The 17,638-nt window shown below is 45.4% G+C and overlaps 1 protein-coding gene across 1 annotated transcript in view; it reads left to right on the forward strand.

Moving 5' to 3' along the window:
• The first annotated feature begins 7,311 nt into the window (after nt 1–7,311).
• Nucleotides 7,312–17,638, forward strand: part of pnkd (PNKD, MBL domain containing) — a 45,978-nt gene continuing 35,651 nt past the window's right edge. Inside the window, exon 1 of the mRNA XM_012969999.3 lies at nt 7,312–7,489. Coding sequence (XP_012825453.1) covers nt 7,356–7,489 — 134 coding nt within the window. The 5' untranslated portion in view covers nt 7,312–7,355. The remainder of the gene's footprint in view (nt 7,490–17,638) is intronic.

Raw genomic sequence — 17,638 nt, forward strand, 5'->3', positions numbered from 1 at the left:
AGGAACTGTGAAATCTTCTTCCGTAAATTGCATCAGTTATGCATAAAGTTACACCAAAATTTACACAATTTACGTAACTTCCGCAAAACCTGCTTAGAAAATTACGTAACTTGCCTAGAAACTTGCGTATCAAGCAAAAGCCAATGCAGAGAAGCTTTGTATTGGGACAAACTCTACTGACCCCCAATGAATTCCACTGCCCCCAATGAACTGACTGACTTATTATTATTATATTATTATTTTAATTACTAATATGAACTGCTTATTATACAGAAACATCAGCTGTTTGTATTGGGATCTATTTACTGAATGATATGAGCGGCTCCTACATGAACTTTCCAGCAGGGGAATGACTGGTTATTATAGAGTCACATCAGCTGTTTGTATTGGGATCTATTTACTGACTGATATGAGCGGCTCCTACATGAACTTTCCAGCAGGGGAATGACTGGTTATTATAGAGTCACATCAGCTGTTTGTATTGGGATCTATTTACTGAATGATATGAGTGGCTCCTACATGAACTTTCCAGCAGGGGAATGACTGGTTATTATAGAGTCACATCGGCTGTTTGTATTGGGATCTATTTACTGAATGATATGAGTGGCTCCTACATGAACTTTCCAGCAGGGGAATGACTGGTTATTATAGAGTCACATCGGCTGTTTGTATTGGGATCTATTTACTGAATGATATGAGCGGCTCCTACATGAACTTTCCAGCAGGGGAATGACTGGTTATTATAGAGTCACATCAGCTGTTTGTATTGGGATCTATTTACTGAATGATATGAGCGGCTCCTACATGAACTTTCCAGCAGGGGAATGACTGGTTATTATAGAGTCACATCAGCTGTTTGTATTGGGATCTATTTACTGACTGATATGAGCGGCTCCTACATGAACTTTCCAGCAGGGGAATGACTGGTTATTATAGAGTCACATCAGCTGTTTGTATTGGGATCTATTTACTGAATGATATGAGCGGCTCCTACATGAACTTTCCAGCAGGGGAATGACTGGTTATTATAGAGTCACATCAGCTGTTTGTATTGGGATCTATTTACTGAATGATATGAGCGGCTCCTACATGAACTTTCCAGCAGGGGAATGACTGGTTATTATAGAGTCACATCAGCTGTTTGTATTGGGATCTATTTACTGAATGATATGAGCGGCTCCTACATGAACTTTGCAAAAACTTATGTTTTGTAACTCAAAGTTTCTGATGGCGGCCTGGCTTATCCTAACTAGATTTTCAGGAGGAACAGATAACTGTTTGGACCTGTGTGAAAACACAACAAAAGGGAGTTTAAGGGAACATTTGTAGGACCCTCTAGGGCAGCTTTTCTCTGATTACCCAGTGATCAGCTTTATTTTTGGGCCCCAGATTCCAGTGCCTCCCAGAGTCAGTGAGAATTTTAAAAAAAGAGGATTTCAGTGATTCCAGTTCTGAGGCGCTGTGTAGAAATGGATAAGGAGCAGTGCATTGTGGGACAGTAATAGAAGGAAAGAAAGTTCAGTGAGGACAGATGAGATTTAACTTGCTTTCTCTGTGTAGATTGGCCAAAGAGATATGCAGTCCATTAAGGGATGATGATTCCACTGTGACATAAAATGGCAATGAGACTGCTGGGGCATCACCCCTGGGGTGTCACATGGGAATGAGACTGCTGGGGCGTCACCCCTGGGGTGTCACATGGGAATGAGACTGCTGGGGCATCACCCCTGGGGTGTCACATGGGAATGAGACTGCTGGGGCGTCACATGGGAATGAGACTGCTGGGGCGTCACATGGGAATGAGACTGCTGGGGCATCACCCCTGGGGTGTCACATGGGAATGAGACTGCTGGGGCGTCACATGGGAATGAGACTGCTGGGGCATCACATGGGAATGAGACTGCTGGGGCATCACATGGGAATGAGACTGCTGGGGCGTCACATGGGAATGAGACTGCTGGGGTGTCACATGGGAATGAGACTGCTGGGGCGTCACATGGGAATGAGACTGCTGGGGTGTCACATGGGAATGAGACTGCTGGGGCATCACATCAGAATGAGGCTGGTGGGGTGTCACATGGGAATGAGACTGCTGGGGCATCACATGGGAATGAGACTGCTGGGGCATCACATGGGAATGAGACTGCTGGGGCGTCACATGGGAATGAGACTGCTGGGGTGTCACATGGGAATGAGACTGCTGGGGCGTCACATGGGAATGAGACTGCTGGGTTGTCACATTAGAATGAGACTGCTGGGGCGTCACATGGGAATGAGACTGCTGGGGTGTCACATGGGAATGAGACTGCTGGGGCGTCACATGGGAATGAGACTGCTGGGTTGTCACATTAGAATGAGACTGCTGGAGCATCACATGGGAATGAGACTGCTGGGGTGTCACATGGGAATGAGACTGCTGGGGCATCACATCAGAATGAGGCTGGTGGGGTGTCACATGGGAATGAGACTGCTGGGTTGCACATGGGAATGAGACTGCTGGAGCGTCACATGGAAATGAGACTGCTGGGGCGTCACATGGGAATGAGACTGCTGGGGCGTCACATGGGAATGAGACTGCTGGGGCGTCACATGGGAATGAGACTGCTGGGGTGTCACATGGGAATGAGACTGCTGGGGCATCACATCAGAATGAGACTGGTGGGGTGTCACATGGAAATGAGACTGCTGGGGTGTCACATGGAAATGAGACTGCTGGGGCATCACATGGGAATGAGACTGCTGGGGCATCACATGGGAATGAGACTGCTGGGGTGTCACATGGGAATGAGACTGCTGGGGCATCACATCAGAATGAGACTGCTGGGGCATCACATCAGAATGAGACTGCAGGGGTGTCACATGGGAATGAGACTGCTGGGGCATCACATCAGAATGAGACTGCTGGGGCATCACATCAGAATGAGACTGGTGGGGTGTCACATGGAAATGAGACTGCTGGGGCGTCACATGGGAATGAGACTGCTGGGGCATCACATCAGAATGAGACTGCTGGGGTGTCACATGGGAATGAGACTGCTGGGGCGTCACATGGGAATGAGACTGCTGGGGTGTCACATGGGAATGAGACTGCTGGGGCATCACATCAGAATGAGACTGCAGGGGTGTCACATGGGAATGAGACTGCAGGGGTGTCACATGGGAATGAGACTGCTGGGGCATCACATCAGAATGAGACTGCAGGGGTGTCACATGGGAATGAGACTGCTGGGGTGTCACATGGGAATGAGACTGCTGGGGCGTCTCATGGGAATGAGACTGCTGGGGTGTCACATGAGAATGAGACTGCTGGGGTGCCACATGGGATTGAGACTGCTGGGGTGTCACATAGGAATGAGACTGCTGGGGCGTCACATGGGAATGAGACTGCTGGGGCATCACATCAGAATGAGACTGCTGGGGCATCACATCAGAATGAGACTGCTGGGGTGTCACATGGAAATGAGACTGCTGGGGCGTCACATGGGAATGAGACTGCTGGGGCATCACATCAGAATGAGACTGCTGGGGTGTCACATGGGAATGAGACTGCTAGGGCATTGTATGGGAATGAGACTGTTAGGCCCCCCAGCCATACACAGACTGATTGTCCCCCAGCCAGACACAGCCAGAAAATCATACAAGCTTTATTTTGCCCAGTTTTGATAACTGTATGTCAAAAGGACAATTAAAAGGATGAGTGCCTAAATGTTGGGTATCACCCCCCCAATAAGTCAGGTCTCAAAGCCGTTGCCTACACTAGCTGTTAATTTAATACAGGTATGGGATCCGTTATCCAGAAACCTATTTTCCAGAAAGCTCCAAATTGCAGGAGGACATCTCCCATAGACATTTTAATAAAATATTTCACATTTTTTTTTAATAATTACCCTTATCTCTATGAAAAATAAAACAGTACCTTGTATTAAAACCCCAGGTCCCAAGCATTCTGGATAACAGGTCCAATACCTGTAACTGGGCTGAAGAAGGCAAAGATTATTTGGGGCATTCTAAAGCATTATGATCATACGCCACAAGGTGGCAGGCTATATTTTTGTTTAAAAAATGTATTGAAAGCAACTATTATTATCCATGTTTTATATGTATATATTATGCAGCACATTATAGAAATACGTCATTCCCATCAGTCCCTGCCCCAGCGGAGCTTACAATCTAAGGTCCCTATCACATTCCCATCAGTCCCTCCCCCAGTGAGCTTACAATCTAAGGTCTCTATCACATTCCCATCAGTCCCTCCCCCAGTGAGCTTACAATCTAAGGTCCCTATCACATTCCCATCAGTCCCTGCCCCAGTGAGCTTACAATCTAAGGTCCCTATCGCATTCCCATCAGTCCCTGTCCCAGTGAGCTTACAATCTAAGGTCCCTATCCCATTCCCATCAGTCCCTGCCCCAGTGAGCTTACAATCTAAGGTCTCTATCCCATTCCCATCAGTCCCTGCCCCAGTGAGCTTACAATCTAAGGTCCCTATCCCATTCCCATCAGTCCCTACCCCAGTGAGCTTACAATCTAAGGTCCCTATCCCATTCCCATCAGTTCCTGCCCCAGTGGAGCTTACAATCTAAGGTCCCTATCACATTCCCATCAGTCCCTGCCCCAGTGAGCTTACAATCTAAGGTCCCTATCACATTCCCATCAGTCCCTGCCCCAGTGAGCTTACAATCTAAGGTCCCTATCCCATTCCCATCAGTCCCTGCCCCAGTGAGCTTACAATCTAAGGTCCCTATCACATTCCCATCAGTCCCTGCCCCAGTGGAGCTTACAATCTAAGGTCCCTATCCCATTCCCATCAGTCCCTGCCCCAGTGAGCTTACAATCTAAGGTCCCTATCCCATTCCCATCAGTTCCTGCCCCAGTGGAGCTTACAATCTAAGGTCCCTATCACATTCCCATCAGTCCCTGCCCCAGTGAGCTTACAATCTAAGGTCCCTATCACATTCCCATCAGTCCCTGCCCCAGTGGAGCTTACAATCTAAGGTCCCTATCCCATTCCCATCAGTCCCTGCCCCAGTGGAGCTTACAATCTAAGGTCCCTATCACATTCCCATCAGTCCCTGCCCCAGTGAGCTTACAATCTAAGGTCCCTATCACATTCCCATCAGTCCCTGCCCCAGTGAGCTTACAATCTAAGGTCCCTATCACATTCCCATCAGTCCCTGCCCCAGTGGAGCTTACAATCTAAGGTCCCTATCACATTCCCATCAGTCCCTGCCCCAGTGAGCTTACAATCTAAGGTCCCTATCACATTCCCATCAGTCCCTGCCCCAGTGAGCTTACAATCTAAGGTCCCTATCCCATTCCCATCAGCCCCTGCCCCAGTGAGCTTACAATCTAAGGTCCCTATCACATTCCCATCAGTCTCTGCCCCAGTGGAGCTTACAATCTAAGGTCCCTATCACATTCCCATCAGTCCCTGCCCCAGTGAGCTTACAATCTAAGGTCCCTATCCCATTCCCATCAGTCCCTGCCCCAGTGGAGCTTACAATCTAAGGTCCCGATCACATTCCCATCAATCCCTGCCCCAGTGAGCTTACAATCTAAGGTCCCTATCACATTCCCATCAGTCCCTGCCCCAGTGAGCTTACAATCTAAGGTCTCTATCACATTCCCATCAGTCCCTGCCCCAGTGGAGCTTACAATCTAAGGTCCCTATCCCATTCCCATCAATCCCTGCCCCAGTGAGCTTACAATCTAAGGTCCCTATCCCATTCCCATCAGTCCCTGCCCCAGTGAGCTTACAATCTAAGGTCCCTATCACATTCCCATCAGTCCCTGCCCCAGTGAGCTTACAATCTAAGGTCCCTATCACATTCCCATCAGTCCCTGCCCCAGTGAGCTTACAATCTAAGGTCCCTATCACATTCCCATCAGTCCCTGCCCCAGTGAGCTTACAATCTAAGGTCCCTATCACATTCCCATCAGTCCCTGCCCCAGTGGAGCTTACAATCTAAGGTCCCTATGACATTCCCATCAGTCCCTGCCCCAGTGAGCTTACAATCAAAGGTCCCTATCACATTCCCATCAGTCCCTGCCCCAGTGAGCTTACAATCTAAGATCCCTATCCCATTCCCATCAGCCCCTGCCCCAGTGAGCTTACAATCTAAGGTCCCTATCACATTCCCATCAGTCCCTGCCCCAGTGAGCTTACAATCTAAGGTCCCTATCACATTCCCATCAGTCCCTGCCCCAGTGAGCTTACAATCTAAGGTCCCTATCCCATTCCCATCAGTCCCTGCCCCAGTGAGCTTACAATCTAAGGTCCCTATCACATTCCCATCAATCCCTGCCCCAGTGAGCTTACAATCTAAGGTCCCTATCACATTCCCATCAGTCCCTGCCCCAGTGAGCTTACAATCTAAGGTCCCTATCACATTCCCATCAGTCCCTGCCCCAGTGGAGCTTACAATCTAAGGTCCCTATCCCATTCCCATCAGTCCCTGCCCCAGTGAGCTTACAATCTAAGGTCCCTATCACATTCCCATCAGTCCCTGCCCCAGTGAGCTTACAATCTAAGGTCCCTATCACATTCCCATCAGTCCCTGCCCCAGTGAGCTTACAATCTAAGGCCCCTATCACATTCCCATCAGCCCCTGCCCCAGTGGAACTTACAATCTAAGGTCCCTATCACATTCCCATCAGTCCCTGCCCCAGTGAGCTTACAATCTAAGGGCCCTATCCCATTCCCATCAGTCCCTGCCCCAGTGGAGCTTACAATCTAAGGTCCCTATCACATTCCCATCAGTCCCTGCCCCAGTGGAGCTTACAATCTAAGGTCCCTATCACATTCCCATCAGTCCCTGCCCCAGTGAACTTACAATCTAAGGCACCTATCCCATTCCCATCAGTCCCTGCCCCAGTGGAGCTTACAATCTAAGGTCCCTATCACATTCCCATCAGTCCCTGCCCCAGTGAGCTTACAATCTAAGGTCCCTATCACTTTGGTTATATTGTTATTGAGCCTTTATGACTTTTCGGTATCTGGTTATAATCTGCAGCGACAATGTCATTCGATTATTTGATTGTCATTTGATTCATTAAATCATTAACTGATTGAGATCCTTATGTGAAATCTAACCCTAAAAGCCTTGAATTTCTCCTTTTTGAACATCTCCTTTATACCGGTTCGGTCCACAGCTCAGCTTAGTGCCAGCTGCCGGTTGCACTTCCCAGCTATAACCATGAGGTGGCGCCATACGAACACTCGCTCCGTTTCGCATTCTATTCCCATCTAACAGAGTTGGGGGGCGTGTGCATGAAGATAAGGAGGAGGGGCGTCCTTTTAATGCCGTTGGGGGGCGTGGTTAGTGGGCGGAGTTGCGGTACCTGGGATCTTGCTCATGTCAGACGCTGTATCGCTCATGTGGCTGAGCCCGGTCGCTGCGTTCTGCTGCTGCTGTGGGATTCTGCTGCTCCTCCGCCGGCTGCCCCGGGCAATCATGGCCCCCACTGAGAAACCCTTCTTCAGGATTGCGTAAGTAGTGGGGCCGCAATGAGCGCTTAGGTATTAATCTTATTATGGCAGGGGCCACTCACCTGCACTGACAGTGGGGTAAATAGCCAGTTGTACAAGCAGGGGCCACTCACCTGCACTGACAGTGGGGTAAATAGCCAGTCGTACAAGCAGGGGCCACTCACCTGCACTGACAGTGGGGTAAATAGCCAGTCGTACAAGCAGGGGCCCCTCACCTGCACTGACAGTGGGGTAAATAGCCAGTTGTACAAGTAGGGGCCACTCACCTGCACTGACAGTGGGGTAAATAGCCAGTTGTACAAGCAGGGGCCACTCACCTGCACTGACAGTGGGGTAAATAGCCAGTTGTACAAGCAGGGGCCCCTCACCTGCACTGACAGTGGGGTAAATAGCCAGTTGTACAAGCAGGGGCCACTCACCTGCACTGACAGTGGGGTAAATAGCCAGTTGTACAAGCAGGGGCCACTCACCTGCACTGACAGTGGGGTAAATAGCCAGTTGTACAAGCAGGGGCCACTCACCTGCACTGACAGTGGGGTAAATAGCCAGTTGTACAAGCAGGGGCCCCTCACCTGCACTGACAGTGGGGTAAATAGCCAGTTGTACAAGCAGGGGCCCCTCACCTGCACTGACAGTGGGGTAAATAGCCAGTTGTACAAGCAGGGGCCCCTCACCTGCACTGACAGTGGGGTAAATAGCCAGTTGTACAAGCAGGGGCCACTCATCTGCACTGACAGTGGGGTAAATAGCCAGTTGTACAAGCAGGGGCCCCTCACCTGCACTGACAGTGGGGTAAATAGCCAGTTGTACAAGCAGGGGCCCCTCACCTGCACTGACAGTGGGGTAAATAGCCAGTTGTACAAGCAGGGGCCACTCATCTGCACTGATGGGGTTTATGTTATGTGGCACTGCTCATCTAGTAGGAAGAATTTGATATATTACATGGTACAGTCTGGCTTCTGGTTAAATAATGTGTTTTAGTCAGGGGCCACTCACCTGCACTGTTGGGGTATATAATATATAGTCGCTACTTCTCTGCTAAGGTGGGGTTTATTTTATACAACTGCTGGGGTATATTTTATAAGGTTTGGTCAGGGACCAATAGCCTGCCCTGATGTATATATTGTATGAGTCTGGAGTATTTGACATTTATTTTGACCCACACGCACTTACAAGGTTTACAAGGTTTTATAGTATAACATGGGGCCCCCATAGGGAGGCTTCTCAGATGGGTTATATATTATATAGCATAGTCAGGGGCCACTCCAGTGCACTGTAAGGGGTGTAGTAAGGCATAGCCAGGGGCCACTGTACTTATGTGCTATATATTATATGGTATAGTCAGATAGTCACTACACTGCCATATGCGCTATATTTTATATGGTACAGTCCGGGCAGTTTTATGAATGGTATGTTCAGTATATGGTACAGTCCAGGCAGCTTGTATGAATGGTACCCCTATTATATGGTACAGTCCGGGCAGCTTGTATGAATGGTATCTATATTATATGGTACAGTCCGGGCAGCTTGTATGAATGGTATCTATATTATATGGTACAGTCCGGGCAGCTTGTATGAATGGTATCTATATTATATGGTACAGTCCGGGCAGCTTGTATGAATGGTATCTATATTATATGGTACAGTCCGGGCAGCGACCTTCATTTTGATCCATTTCAGAACACTGAAATGAACATGGCTTTATAGCATCTTCAGTGCGCAGTTCTTTTTGGCTGGCAGCTATCATCGATGGAAGGCTTGCACTGCATGCGTATAAGGGAAAGTTGCACTGGGCAGTGAATGGGTTAATGAAGTCTAATATATCCTGAAAAATCCTGGCTCTGCTTAGTTCTGTTTGGAATCAGTGGTTCGTTTAGCATCATCATTATTTTATTGGGCAGTGATGAGGTTTGTTGCCACCCAGTTATTCTGCTTGATGTTTATTATTATGGGACAGTCTGACGGAGCAGGCAAATATTATTTTTAGAATTGTTTTTAATGAGACAACTAGGGTAGGGGGAATGCTGGGACCCTGTTAGGTGGGAGTTTATTTTGCAGTTTGGGGACTCTTAGATCTCCCTGTGTCTTGTTTTTTTTAGTCTACTGTGGAAGCTGCCATAAAGCAGGGCAGGACTGTTGCTTACTATGGGGGGATCAGATAGGATCTGTGCCACTGTGACAGAATGCTCTGTTATACAGATAGCTAGAATCTCAGCCATAAAGCAGGGCAGGACTGCTGCTTACAATGGGGGGATTAGATAGGATCTGTGCCACTGTGACAGAATGCTCTGTTATACAGATAGCTAGAATCTCAGCCATAAAGCAGGGCAGGACTGCTGCTTACAATGGGGGGGGATCAGATAGGATCTGTGCCACTGTGACAGAATGCTCTGTTATACAGATAGCTAGAATCTCAGCCATAAAGCAGGGCAGGACTGCTGCTTACAATGGGAGGGATCAGATAGGATCTGTGCCACTGTGACAGAATGCTCTGTTATACAGATAGCTAGAATCTCAGCCATAAAGCAGGGCAGGACTGCTGCTTACAATGGGGGGATCAGATAGGATCTGTGCCACTGTGACAGAATGCTCTGTTATACAGATAGCTAGAATCTCAGCCATAAAGCAGGGCAGGACTGCTGCATGCAAGACCAACTGTTGATGCTTCACTGGCTGTATTAGTTGACTAGTACTAGTAGAGTGCTGTCATCTTGCTCAACAAAAACAGGCATTTGCACTAGTGGGGTGGGGGGGTTATTAAGCTTTGAGCCCACCCTGTACATTGATGCTAGCTTGTGATTTCCATGTGCTGGGCATTCGCTGTGCTGTAACAATCTGTTCCGTATTTCAGAGCACAATGCCAGTGTTGCTCACCAGGAGGCCACATGCTGGCCACGCCAGGGAGGAAGTGGGACACTTATATTTATAATTATTACACAAACTCATCTACAAACCACAGTAAAAAAAGAGGGCCAGAGCCACAGCCCTCTCTATACCACCTTTGTGCCTTCAGCTGTCAGTGGGTGCTGCTGGGAGTTGTAGTTCTGCAGCATCGGTAGGGTTGTCAGGCTGCTTCTGCTGGGTGTAAAAATTACTCATTGCACTTCCAGAAATGACATTTACAGATTTTAGAGGTGAGAAAGGAGGAGGTGGTAAAAAAAAAAAAAAGTGTTATATCGTTACCATTGCCTTGTGTCTGTGTGTGTACTATTAACCCTTTCTTACAATGGTAGACTAATATTGTTTGACAATTAAGATTATTAAACCAATTTATAAATAGCAAAGCCTTATACAACATGAGCAGTGCCCTAATGGAGAGCTGCCAACCAAATATTCAGTTATTGGGTTTGTGGAGAATATTTAAAGGGGACAAGGCCATCAGAATACAAAGGGTTAAAGTGATAGGTATGATACTATAAACTGATTGGATGTGTCACTATGACAAGCAAAGGAGGAGGCTCTCATTTCTTCTCCAAAAATTCCCCCTCGGCACCAGTTAATAGTCTGTAACATTCCTACAGTTCTGTCACTCGTGCTGGGAGTGGGCACTCAGTATGGCAGCTCCGACACATAAGCACAGTAATGTTGGTGTTCTAAGATATAAGTTATATGCCCAAAGCATTAGATTGGGGGGGGGGGCTGTAACAGTAAACTTGTGAGTAAATTCCCTTAGACAATTCTGTTCTTTACAGTCACAAACTGGAGTTTAGAATGCTGTCTAATTTCCATTGCTTCTGTCAGATTTCCTCTTGTAACAGCAATTCAACAGGGTCAGGCAGGTTGCTCATAGCCTGTACCGAGATACCATAAAACTATGGCAGCATAGGGATTCCCCTGTACTAAGCACAATTCAGCAGGAACAGCCCCCTAAGTTTGCTCATAGTCTGTACAGAGAGATACCATAAAACTATGGCACATAGGGATTCCCCTGTACTAAGCACAATTCAGCAGGAACAGCCCCCTAAGTTTGCTCATAGCCTGTACAGAGAGATACCATAAAAATATGGCACATAGGGATTCCCCTGTACTAAGCACAATTCAGCAGGAACAGCCCCCTAAGTTTGCTCATAGCCTGTACAGAGAGATACCATAAAACTATGGCACATAGGGATTCCCCTGTACTAAGCACAATTCAGCAGGAACAGCCCCCTAAGTTTGCTCATAGCCTGGACAGAGAGATACCATAAAACTATGGCAGCATAGGGATTTCCCTGTACTAAGCACAATTCAGCAGGAACAGCCCCCTAAGTTTGCTCATAGCCTGTACAGAGAGATACCATAAAACTATGGCACATAGGGATTCCCCTGTACTAAGCACAATTCAGCAGGAACAGCCCCCTAAGTTTGCCCATAGCCTGTACAGAGAGATACCATAAAACTATGGCAGCATAGGGATTCCCCTGTACTAAGCACAATTCAGCAGGAACAGCCCCCTAAGTTTGCTCATAGCCTGTACAGAGAGATACCGTAAAGCTATGGCACATAGGGATTCCCCTGTACTAAGCACAATTTAGCAGGAACAGCCCCCTAAGTTTGCCCATAGCCTGTACAGAGAGATACCATAAAACTATGGCACATAGTGATTCCCTTGTACTAAGCACAATTCAGCAGGAACAGCCCCCTAAGTTTGCTCATAGCCTGTACAGAGAGATACCATAAAGCTATGGCAGGGTATATATTTCCCCAGTTAAGCGCAATTCAGTAGGAAAATGTTGTAAGGAGCTCAGTCTGACTGTGTAGGCGCCCAGTAGTTGATATTAGATAATATAGACAGACAGTTCTGAGTGCTTCTAAAATTGCCCGTTAGATTTTGTAAGAAATCCAACGGACAATTTTTTCTTCCGTCTCCAAAATAAACATTCTGCAATTGTTCCTGTTGCAATCACTTTACTGCCTGATAATTACATTCAGTAGGAAGTCTTCTCCTTCCTCTTCTACAGAAACCGTTATAAAGAATACATTATAGCATTACTTTATAATGTTATTATTAAAGGACATGTAAAGTGTATTTCACGGGGGGGGGTGGGGGACCAATATATTAAGCACTCCCCCCAATGAAATAGATTGCTCTGTTTTCCCCCAGGCTGGTGCAGTTCCCTCCTTACAGGAGCACCGGTCCAATGAAAAGCTTAGAGACCTGTTTCCCTTGGGGGTAGAACCCTGTGCGGAACAAATTTTGGAGACCTGGACCCACAACCCACATTTTTACTCTTTGACCTGTTTCCCTAACTGCAACGGCATAGAACATACAGATTATATCTAGAAAACAACCAATAGAAGTGGTTAAAAGGGCCCTGCCCAAATAAGCTGACAATCCAAAAAATTCCTTGCAGAGGTCATTCCCTTGTCAGTCAGATTGGGTCCCACTAATCAGCGCTAACTGCCAACTGGTTGCTATGGAGTAAAATACCTCCAGCGTGTTGCAGTCATGTTCCATCCCGGTTATGTATGTAGCAACACAACAAAATGATGGTAGTAGAATAATAGGCACAGTGTTCCTAGCAACGATTCAGCAGGGAGAATTTATCAGTTTGAAATCAACATCTGATTGGTTGCTATGGGTTACTAGACCTGAAAAAAAAAGTTTTGCTTCTGTTGCATTAGACTTGGCTTTTATGCACAAAAAAAGGAATGTTCTCTACTTAGAAAATAGAGGGAGTGGCCCTGTGGTTCAGTAAGTGCATTCTGCCTCGGGTTGGGGGGGGGGCAAGGTTCAAATCCAGTGTTAGCGTGTTTGTAAGTTATGAACTTTCTCTGCTTTTCAGGCAAAAATAGGTTGACAGTTTCCATACTACATTACATTCCAATTAAAAAGAAATACACCTTGATTGTAGATGGGCTATTTCCCCTTTAAAAATAGTTATGTGTAGCCTCACAGGGCATTGTGTTGTGTGGGTTAGTGATCCTAGCAACCGAAATGCATTAAACATTTTAGGTTGGACCTAAAAATACACATATCTGTGTGTGTTTGTGTATAATGAGGCAAAAGTGCGTGTGTAGTTAGGGAAAAGAAATCGGCAAATGGGTTGATGGAGATCAGGGAACTGCAATGTCTTATAAATAGATATAAATTTGTTTCATGGCAATTAGTGATGCTGCAGCGGATTTTGCATGGAGAGCCAGCTCATTAGACGAGGTAGAACAGGATATAACTCTCTTTATCGAAAGGAAGTCGTATTGCGTCTTTCTAATTAAAACTGGATAAGGGCTGGCCCGAATGGATCATGTCCAAGTTATATAACCACTGGGTTATGTATTATATAAAATATATAAAATCTGCACATATTGTATCATTTGTATCACTTCTTTATAATAATCAATGTAAAGAAGTGCCTTAAATGATATCCCACCAATCACAGTGCAGTAATCATTTTTCTTTCCCATATCTGCCTGGCAACTGTGTGATTTTGCTGGTGTGCTTGGCAGTGAAAGGGTTGAAAATCCTCCTTTAGCTGCAGGGCAGAAAAGCTACCCTTTCTGCTTCCTAGATGTTATTATCCAATGGAATTATTTATCCCCCAGTCTTTATACAGGTATAGGACCCAGAATGCTCAGGACCAAGGGTATTCCAGATAAGGGGTCTTTCCGTAATTTGGATCTCCATACCTTAAGTATACTAAAAAATCAATAAAACATTAATCAAATGTTGTTTTGCAGCTAATAAGCTTTATTTATATCTTAGTTGGGATCAAGTACAGGTACTGTTTTATTATTACAGAGAAAAGGGAATCATTTAACCATTAAATAAACCCAATAGGGCTGTTCTGCCCCAATAAGGGGTAATTATATATTAGTTGGGATCAAGTACAGGTACTGTTTTATTATTACAGAGAAAAGGGAATCATTTAACCATTAAATAAACCCAATAGGGCTGTTCTGCCCCCAATAAGGGGTAATTATATCTTAGTTGGGATCAAGTACAGGTACTGTTTTATTATTACAGAGAAAAGGGAATCATTTAACCATTAAATAAACCCAATAGGGCTGTTCTGCACCAATAAGGGGTAATTATATCTTAGTTGGGATCAAGTACAGGTACTGTTTTATTATTACAGAGAAAAGGGAATCATTTAACCATTAAATAAACCCAATAGGGCTGTTCTGCCCCCAATAAGGGGTAATTATATCTTAGTTGGGATCAAGTACAGGTACTGTTTTATTATTACAGAGAAAAGGGAATCATTTAACCATTAAATAAACCCAATAGGGCTGTTCTGCCCCCAATAAGGGGTAATTATATCTTGGTTGGGATCAAGTACAGGTACTGTTTTATTATTACAGAGAAAAGGGAATCATTTAACCATTAAATAAACCCAATAGGGCTGTTCTGCCCCCAATAAGGGGTAATTATATCTTAGTTGGGATCAAGTACAGGTACTGTTTTATTATTACAGAGAAAAGGGAATCATTTAACAATTAAATAAACCCAATAGGGCTGTTCTGCCCCAATAAGGGCTAATTATATCTTAGTTGGGATCAAGTACAGGTACTGTTTTATTATTACAGAGAAAAGGGAATCATTTAACCATTAAATAAACCCAATAGGGCTGTTCTGCCCCCAATAAGGGGTAATTATATCTTAGTTGGGATCAAGTACAGGTACTGTTTTATTATTACAGAGAAAAGGGAATCATTTAACCATTAAATAAACCCAATAGGACTGTTCTGCCCCAATAAGGGGTAATTATATCTTAGTTGGGATCAAGTACAGGTACTGTTTTATTATTACAGAGAAAAGGGAATCATTTAACCATTAAATAAACCCAATAGGACTGTTCTGCCCCAATAAGGGGTAATTATATCTTAGTTGGGATCAAGTACAGGTACTGTTTTATTATTACAGAGAAAAGGGAATCATTTAACCATTAAATAAACCCAATAGGGCTGTTCTTCCCCCAATAAGGGGTAATTATATCTTAGTTGGGATCAAGTACAGGTACTGTCTTATTATTACAGAGAAAAGGGAATCATTTAACCATTATATAAACCCAATAGGGCTGTTCTGCCCCAATAAGGGGTAATTATATCTTAGTTGGGATCAAGTACAGGTACTGGTTTATTATTACAGAGAAAAAGGAAATCTATTTTAAAATTCAAAATTATTTGATTAAAATGGAGTCTATGGGAGACGGGCTTTCCGTAATTTGGACCTTCCTGGATAACAGGTTTCCGATATGGGATCCCATACCTGTATATGTTATTCTGAAGTCAATAAGCAAAGCAAGAGAAGTATTGTTATTATGGGTAATGGGCTGCAGCTAAGGTGAATGGTTCTCACAGACAGTGGAAGGGACATGATTTCCCCACAAAACCCAAAGGAAAGAGGAATTTATTGTGCGGCCTGGAATCCTTACAGCTACTGAATTATCTCATTATTATGCCTCTAGGGCTGAGAGTTCCTATTGAATCTCTGCTAAAAGGGTTAGGTGTGTGGGACTGAACTGCAAATGATATTGTAGCATAAGATTTGGGTTTAACCCAGCACAGTAACCCTTAGCAACCAATCAGCAGCTGAGAGCTAATAAAGGATTAGGCTTCATCGTAAGCTTTGCTCTTCTGTACCAGCCCAACGCCAGTGAAAATGCCCCAGTAGCTCCCCTATTTAAGCTTAGGTACCCACTCAGAAATATATTGTGTATTATGGGTTATGGGATTATTTAATCAAAAATCCGGGGGTGATTAACAGTAAATTTAGATCACATGGTAGCATAAAAATCAGTGTGTGATTAGTTAAAAGCCAGCTTCGATGACACCTCACTTTCTGCTGATTTTATGTTCGGATCATTTCTGACAACCCCTAAGCTTAGCTTCTCAACAGCAGCCCAGAGCGCACTGAGCACGTGCAGGGCCACTGACACACAAAAAATGGCTTAACAAGATGGGGAGCTACTGGGGAATACTTGAGGGACTGGATCATTACTATTAAAGGGCTGCTGCACCTCTGGGCCGGTTCAGTAAGTATAGGATATAAAATACATAATTTTTAGCCATATTCATTTTTATCCTTTGGTTGTCCTTTAATTTGTTTGGTGCTAGGGTAAGGTCCTCAAGTATTTGTATAATTTTATGAATAATAGAAATCAGCTGTCTGGCTCTCTGCTCGGGATCTTATTGGTCTAATCTTCTGGTAGATCCCAATATGCCATTTGGACACCCCGGAGGTATATAGACTGGGGCAGACTTCCCCTGATTGGTCTGATCTTCAGGTAGATCCCAATCTGCCATTTGGGCACCCCGAAGGGATGTAGACTGGGGTAGACTTCCCCTAATGGGTGTGATCTTCTGGTAGATCCCAATCTGCCATGTGGGCACCCCGAAGGGATGTTGACTGGAGCAGACTTCCCATAATGGGTCTGATCTTCTGGTAGATCCCAATCTGCCATTTGGGCACCATAGAGGTTTGTAGACTGGGGCAGACTTCCCCTAATAGGGTCTGGTAGATTCCAATCTACCATTTGGACACCCCAGAGGTATATAGACTGGGGAAGACTTCCCCTAATTGGTCTGATCTTCTGGTAGATCCCAATCTGCCATTTGGTCCCCGCCCCCCCCCCCCCCCCCATCCCCCAGAGGTATTTAGACTGGGGCAGACTTCCCCTAATTGTTCTAATCTTCTGGTAGATCCCAATCTGCCATTTGCCCCCCCCCCCCCCCAGGGGTATATAGACTGGGGCAGACTTCCCCTGATTGGTCTGATCTTCTAGTAGATCCCAATCTGCCATTTGCCCCCTTCCCCCGGAGGTATATAGACTGGGGCAGACTTCCCCTACATATAACTTCATGACTCCCAGAGCTCACTGGAAAGCAATTCCTTTTAGTGAGATTTTGAGGGGTAATCACTTCTTCATTTCTCTGTTTTTTTCTAAGAAAATCTTTATTTTTGAACCTTGTTGTCACGCACTGCTGTTCTGGATAACTGACCATTTTATCAAGTAAAAGATTATTAATACGCTGTGTACTTCTCAATTCTTATGAGACTTCTCAATTCTTATGAGCCATTTCCCCTATGGTGCTGTATCCTTTAAAAATAATGTATATATTTGCCTTTCTGATCCCTGTACTGAGGCAGCCAGTCAGTTGGGCAGGGAATGGCAGTGACAAGGCAGTTTCTACTGCAGGCTGAATGGTTATTTTACCTTTAGGGAGCCG

This window comes from Xenopus tropicalis, chromosome 9 (assembly GCF_000004195.4).
Source record: "Xenopus tropicalis strain Nigerian chromosome 9, UCB_Xtro_10.0, whole genome shotgun sequence".
In the NCBI taxonomy this organism is placed as follows: Eukaryota; Metazoa; Chordata; class Amphibia; order Anura; family Pipidae; genus Xenopus; species Xenopus tropicalis.